This window comes from Gymnoscopelus microlampas (genome assembly GCF_963454915.1).
Source record: "Gymnoscopelus microlampas genome assembly, chromosome: 15".
Lineage (NCBI taxonomy): Eukaryota > Metazoa > Chordata > Actinopteri > Myctophiformes > Myctophidae > Gymnoscopelus > Gymnoscopelus microlampas.
In genome coordinates, this window is record NC_139952.1 from 33,588,070 (window position 1) to 33,595,423 (window position 7,354).

The following is a 7,354-nucleotide window of genomic DNA, read 5'->3' on the forward strand; positions in this document are numbered from 1 at the left end:
CTCCACATAAACACCATGGGAAGGTTGTAGGTTGGTAATCAGAAACTTAAATCCTGGAAAACAATTCTGTATAAAATGTGATGAATGAATGAATTAAGCACACAGCAATTTCCATATACCATTTTTTATTGCAAAAGAAAACAAAAAGACATGACAGGATTATGGCTAACTGGTTGTTTCAGAAACCTGTCATCACCATACAAACCAATTTTAAAGTATGTCAGTCAGTCCACCAGTAATTTATCCAAAAAGGTAGGATAAAGAAAGCAAAAGGCATTTTGAGAATAAGCCCAAGTTATATCTTACAGTAATACCAATGAAACGCATTCAATTGTAATAGGTGGTCAACATTTTCACTGTGAATAATAGTCATTCTTTCATGTTGGTGCTTTTAAATGTCTGCCAAATATATTTGATGTTTAATGTCAGTCTGTCAGTATGGTCATGCAGGGACATCAAACGGTAGGTCAATCAATCTTTTCTTATATTAACATAATCCTGCATTAAAGCCTAATTTATGCTCTGTCGCACACAATGGGCCGAGAGCGGCCGAGAATAGCACAACGCGTCGCATCCGCAACGTGTTGTGAGCTTGTAGGCCTGCTATTCTCGCTGCGCCGTCGCACGACGAAGTATGAATCGGGCTTTAGTCTGCCAACTGTTCATGTCACGTCCATGTCTCAGTCCTGTATGTTTTTGTCCTTGCTTCCTCATTTCTTTTTCTCCTCATCCTTTTTGCCATCTGGCTTGTTTCCTGTCTGGGAGGCCAGGGAGCCCATGGCGTTGCGAATGGCCTCGTTGTTGGGGTCCACGCCTGGCAGGTTCTCCAAGACACTCTGAAGGAACTCTGGATCCTGCATCACATCATAGTCATCCTCCTCCTGGCAATTTATAACACCAGACAAGAATAGGACATTAGACAAGGCATAATGTACAGCGTGCATCACCCTGAAGGGGTTTATTTTGCAGTGATGACCAATTCACTGTGCATTATCCCGGTTTGTCCCGGCTACTTAAAGTATGAACGTTGTCAGTTATTTGACATGAAATTCGTTTTACAATGTTATTAGCTTCAGAAAAAAATAAAAGATCACGTGTATCTCAGGATCCACATCCAGCATTGCTCCAATGCAGATCTCAGACTCATGTGGCCAGCCTGTGACATCAGTCATCTATGACTTATGACTCCAAATTTGGAGGTTTCAGCCCAATCAGAGCCCTCTTGACTACCATTACCATTTAAGTTAAATAAATATATTATACAATATATGCATACACATTATGGCACGGATTGGTCCAGTGGCTGGGAGATTAGCTCCCGACACACAGAACGCTCATAGAGAGCTACACCGTAAAATACAAAAAATTCTGTCAATAGCATCATAACAGTATAAACAGCCGCAGAAATTTGGTTTGCAATTATAAACAACAGACTGCAGTAATATAATAATAATCCTTAATTGGCCAAACCCCTTTTCAACTAGAAAAGTGCACTCCTAGGAGCGCAGGTCTCCCCCATGCCAGGTTGCCTACCCAGGGCCTCCAAACTTTGGAAAGCAGTCATAGTCAATGGAATGGAGACTGATACATCTTGATCACATGACCCCAGAGATAATGTGTAACAATTTGTGTGAATTTTGGACAAAATCTGTAGGAGTAGTAGCAAAAAGTGTGTTTTGAAGTAAACGCAAAATGGCACAAAATGTAGTCTGGCACAAATGGCCGGAACCTATATGTGGAGTTGCGTCATGATCAATTTTTTTTATTGTATGGTTCAAGAGTTATAGGCCAAAATGATAAGTGGGCTACGTTATAGCACCACCATGAGGCCAATTTGAAACATTTGGGTTGGATGTTCTTCCTTGACCTACTAGGGGTGTGTGTGCAAAGATTAACGCCGATCGGTCCAACGGTGCCAGAGATTCGACTGCTATTTCCCTCATCTGGTCCTCTCTTTATTCCACCATGAATGAGCAAATGGAAATTATATAATATGCTGATAGCGCAGAACAATTGTGAAATACATTTTATGATAATGATATTTATAAGTTCATACACCGACTGTCTCTGGATGCACTCGTTGAAGGACACGTGATAACTGCCATGTGAGATCGCTTAAGTTAACCGTTTTAATTTGTCATCTGCCATGTGGATTGTGGGAATTATCTCAATGAAACAGGAGTGATAGGGAAGGCAGCAGAACCTCACCCCCTTCCTGAATTAAAATTAGGATGCACAGCATAAGGCTAGTCGTCTAGTCTATTAAACGGTGCTTTTAACACTTTTATTCTCTGAAAATACCTTGGCTTTGTAGGCATGAGAATGCCTCTCAGCCAATCAAATTACAAGCCCAGACCCAACAGTTGTATAGTGAAAAATAAAAACCCAGGGCAAAGTGCTGTTGCAGTGTAGACCACGATGACCCATATTGTACCTTGGTAGATTCTGCAGTGTCCATAGGAGCTCCTGTGTCCATGTCTCCATACTCTGATGGCAGATTACAAGTGGGAAGAAAGATATATCAATGTATACAATGGGACATCGTGTTGGTCTGTAAATGACAGAGCACAGTGTGTATGACTGTGGTTTACCTCCTCCTGCAAGAGACATCTGCATGGCATAGGCTATCTGCTCCTCCTCTGTCATGCTGCTGAAGTCAGGCAGCACTGCAGCGCCGGTGTCTGGTTGAGACACAGACATCTTCAACAAGGCCTCGTCTGATTCTGGTAGAAACAAGGACAATGACAAAAATGGTTGGAATCACAGACTAAAACCATAATATTATCTTTACCATACGGCTTTACCATAATATCTAAAAAGTATCTATCCATCCATCTATTTAAAATGTCATCTCAAATGTACCTCTGCTAAACGGAGTTGGACAGGGGGTACATTTTCAGCCCATTCCATTTGTCCGTTTATGCTGTTATCATTGGATTTGCATGAAACTAGGCTTTTTTTGATTCAGTGAACAGCGATTTTACGATTTTTATTATTTTTATAAATATAAGCTTATATGATAGATGGTTTTAAATACACGTCAGGGTTACAAAAGGTTTGAAGTCTGTCGCTAGTGTCTGGCTATTGACTAAAAAGCTAAAGTTTTCCTCAGAATTGTTTTAGTGAGGTGATAGATGTCATGCTGAATTACGAATCCCCAACAGTGATTTATTTTAGAAAATGAATTTCTTTGAAACCAAGAGAAGACTATTAAGGTCAGAAACAGCCACAGAATTCAATAGGTCACCACTTTAAGTGGGAACACCGGCCGCATAAGTAATTCATTATCTTTACTGTTCTTTCTTCAAAGCGCATCTAGTGTAGGCCCTGACACCAAAATAATCAAATACAGAAGAGAAGGCTCTGTCTTGCACCAAATGCCAGTCTTCTGAGCGTGGGAATATCTGATCACAAATCTGAACAGGCATGTCACACAATCTTACCGTCTGCAGTGGGTGTGGGCATGCCTGCCTCAGCAGCAGAGGCAGCGGCTGCTCTGCGGGCCTCTTCCTCCTGTCTCTGTCTTTGCTCCTCCATGGACACACGTAAGGCCTGAAGGACACACACAAAGGGCAAACTGAAGGCAGAGGACAACGTACCTAGAGTTGTTCGGATACCAATACCAGTATCGGAAAAGCCGAAACTGCCTAAAATGCTGGTATCGCTATCGGCGATACCACGTCATTTACCGCGATGATATTTCATTTGCAGTAATATTTTGAATGTTTCAGTTGATGTTGCACGACTGTTTTATACCCTTACTGTACTATTTACATCATTAGTTTACTAACTTGTAGCTGCACATTAATGGAATTTTGATTTATTCCCAGACCCGTGGTTCTCAAACCATTTAATTTCAAGGACCACCATAACTCTGAGTTACCCTCACAGGTCCATTTGGTTCCATGTGTACACTCTCAGAGTTACAGACCCTGTAAGGACCCCACTTTGAGAACCACGTGTGCTAGATTTTTTTTTAAATTACACAATTTACAGTATCGACCAATATGCAAGTTATGGTTATCGGGAAGGAAAAACTAATATCGCCTGCAGAATTCTTCTCTTTAGCCGTTATCTGGACCAATACGCAGCGTGTGCTATAATTGCATTCTTTATTTAAACATATATAGAATTGGAGAAGAATGCAAGCATCTTTCCATTGTTTGCCGTAGCACTTTCTAGAACTTACTTGATGATAATTGTTTGTATCTTTTAATCAGCAGAAAAACAATAAACCAATGATATATCTGCAGGTCTGGGCCCCAAGTACTTCAATGCACATCACCAGGATTTGTGTGTGAATTCCAATTAGATTCTATAAATATTTTGGTACATCCATCTTACCAGGGCCAGCTCTGGATCGGCACTGGGGTCCACACCAAACTCAAAGTCACTGGCACCCAGGCCCATCATTGAGCCTCCCTCACCGGCCAAGATGGGTGACGAGAGCAGGGCATCGGCAAGGCTGGGCCCGGGTGGGACAGTGACCAGGTGGGAGCCTGTTCCCTCCTTGCCATTTAGAGTATTAATGAAGGCAGTAAGCTTCTCTGTGTTCATTTCCTAAATAAGAATTGGGAAAAAAGAAGATGGAGAGGATTATGTGATGGTTGGCTAAGATTTAAATACAGAAACAGAGAGTTCTCAGTCAAATAAATGTAATCTGGTGTGGTAAACATTTAAGAGAAATAAAATCATTCTCACCTCTTCTCCAAAGTTGATAATATCCACATTGACCTTCTCCTTTTTCAAGCGCTTTGCCAATTTAACAAGCTGTGTAGGTGGAAGATTGAGACAGAAATAGAGACAAAGAGGTAGAGTGTTAAAAATAGAGAGAGTCGTCATTGCCATGACAATCTTGGCATTGGACATTTCTTAATTTTTTCCTAAATGTGCAACATCTCAATATGAATAGCCAATGCTAATATAATTACGGTTTGCTATCTGGCAGACATGACGCACACTCACATCCTTCTCGTTATCCTCCACAGGGCTTCCCACAAAGGCGATGATTCTCATCTTATGGTTTTTTCCTTGTCTGTGCTTGAGGGCGAGCTACGCAAAGCAAAATAATAACCATCTATAAAAGCCATCATGAAAACATAGATCTACCAGTCTTCTAAAGCCCAATTTATACTGTGTCTTACAACGGTCGCTTGCAGAAAATCGGTTATTTTTGGCAAGCGACATCATTTTAATATGTAATATAAACAACTTAAATGAATTCATCACGTCACTTACATGAGCCACCCTGATGCCTGTGCAAAAGGAGATCTTCCCACGGGGCGTGACAGCGTGTAGTTTGGAGAGAATGCGACCAGTATCTGGAGTCAGTGTGGTCAGGACCTCACAGTTACTGCATAAGAATCCAACAAAGTTGCATTAGCACAGATATTGTATGCATATATGTGAGGCTTTTATCCAGTCAACTTGCAGTCCATTAAAACTGATTCTCAGCTATCAACAGATAATTTGAATTGATTTTGAATCAATACAAATTGTGAGGCACAACAGAAAAGCTCACTTTGCCATAGTGATGAGGCCCACATTGTTCTCTGGGTTGCTGCGAGTTTTGGAGTGGCAGACAATGTTGACAGCGTCTTGCTGAGCCTGTAGTCTTGTCGGCAGAAAGTCTCCATTCCTCATGTACTCACTGTTGTCCACACTGAAGGCCAAAGACAAATACTAATCGTCAAGCAGTTAACGTCACTTGGGACAGTTTGAACAAGTCCGTTCACAATAGTTAAAATTCAGTGGTGGAAGAAATACTCGCATATTTCACTTAAGTAAAATAATAATAAATATACATACATACATACATACATACATACATACTGTACATACATAATATATATACACACACACACACACACACACACAAAATACTCTGTTACAAGTAAAAGGCCTGTGTTCAAATGTGTTACTTGCGTAAAAAGTACAAAAGTATTGGCATCAAAATATACTTAAAAGTTTCAAAAGTAAATACTAAAATGTTTGAAAATAGCAGATCTACAAGCTCACGAGAGTCGCGATGTGACACTTGAGCTTGTAGATCGACCATTTTCAAATAGCCTATGTATAAAATAGGGCTGAAGTGGCTTATGTATGTTTTATAATATAATAATTTATATCTGCAAAGTAGCTAGTAATAACTAGTTTTCAAATAATTTTAGTGGAGTAAAAGTACAATATTTGCCCGAGATGTAGTGGTGTAGAAGTAAAAGTACTGAAAATTGAAAATACGCCAGTAAAGTAAAAAAAAAAACTCGAAATTGTACTTAAGTAATCAATCAATCAAAAAGTACCGTACGTTAGTGCACGTACTTAGTTACTTTACACCACTGGTTAAATTGGGTCACCTTATGTCTAGTATTGCAGTGAATGGAAGCCATCTGTTCTGATAACGATGGACTAATAGTTGACATTGAACGAACGACACAATCAAAAGTAATACAAATGTTTTATAGCCTAAAAACTAGGCAAATATTTAGACGGATTAATGAAACGCCCAATGTCCTTCCTCAATCTCCAAAGAGAAGGGAAACATATTTTCTTTTTATACACAATGTCATGTAATGGGACGTATCTTTGTTTGAGATCTGTGTAATAATGAGAATGTTTTGGGCATTGCCTCACAGTGTAAGGAATGAGGAGGAACAGATATATTTGTCTGCTCCCCCTTATTCCTTACAGTGTGAGGTAATGCCCAAAATTAACATTACAACACAGATCTCAAACAAGGATAAATCCCCTTACAGTAGCATTAATATAGCATGAACACCGGACCGCTAATGCTAACGGCAAACGTTAGCAAGAGATGACATTTATTATGTCAACCGATGTGTCGGGCGGTCTCCTCAACAGTCAAATCAAAAAGGAACTGTCAACTGACCAAGGTCTAAATCATCATTAAACAGAACTCTGTGTGTATGCGATGTTTGATCATTTCAGTACAACAATAGCTGACATGTCGTTCCTAGCTACCATGACTCAGCCAGTCCATGGAGCCCAGCTGAAGCGGCTAATCTGTCATGGTCCGTTTTATCAAGCGATCCTAAAGGCCATTTCCTCTCAAAGTATCCCAAACAGCGAGGATATTCTATGTCTCGAACATTGCCAGAGCTCACTTATCAACAGATGCACAATTAAAAAGGCTTTTGTATTATCCTTACCAGACCATGGTACTTTCAAGCCCCATTTTGAAAACTTCTTGTTGCTCTCTGTCGTAATCTTATAACCTCACTGTCTATTGGGCAAGAGGAAAGATCAGGGTTTAACAACACGAGACGTGATTGGTCGGAATTTAACCCTAGAAATCTCATAAAGAAAATGTATACCTTTTTTTTTAATTATGATA

At 40.0% G+C, this 7,354-nt stretch overlaps 1 protein-coding gene across 2 annotated transcripts; it reads right to left on the bottom strand.

Moving 5' to 3' along the window:
* Nucleotides 1-108: 108 nt before the first annotated feature.
* On the bottom strand, nt 109-7,252 carry LOC311061369 (26S proteasome non-ATPase regulatory subunit 4). Of its 2 annotated transcripts, none has more exons than XM_084079976.1 (10): nt 7,170-7,252; nt 5,522-5,662; nt 5,239-5,353; nt 4,966-5,052; nt 4,702-4,770; nt 4,345-4,560; nt 3,444-3,552; nt 2,592-2,723; nt 2,435-2,487; nt 109-881 (listed from the first exon to the last, which is right to left on the bottom strand). In XM_084079976.1, the coding sequence occupies exons 1-10, from the start codon at nt 7,193-7,195 to the stop codon at nt 711-713; spliced, it is 1,119 nt and encodes a 372-aa protein (XP_083936102.1). In that variant the 5' UTR covers nt 7,196-7,252; the 3' UTR covers nt 109-710. The 2 variants fall into 2 exon arrangements, with proteins under 2 accessions (XP_083936102.1, XP_083936101.1); XM_084079975.1 differs by having other exon boundaries at nt 4,960-5,052.
* Between the last annotated feature and the right edge of the window lie 102 nt (nt 7,253-7,354).

Bases quoted from the DNA above. Each gene is read 5' to 3' on its own strand.
- LOC311061369 (XM_084079975.1), bottom strand. From the start codon at position 7,195: ATGGGGCTTGAAAGTACCATGGTCTG. The intron at 4,771-4,959 runs GTGCGTCATGTC...CCACCTACACAG, and splicing joins ATAACGAGAAGGATGTGAGT to CTTGTTAAATTGGCAAAGCG. The intron at 882-2,434 runs GTACAATATGGG...ATAAATTGCCAG, and splicing joins ACACTGCAGAATCTACCAAG to GAGGAGGATGACTATGATGT.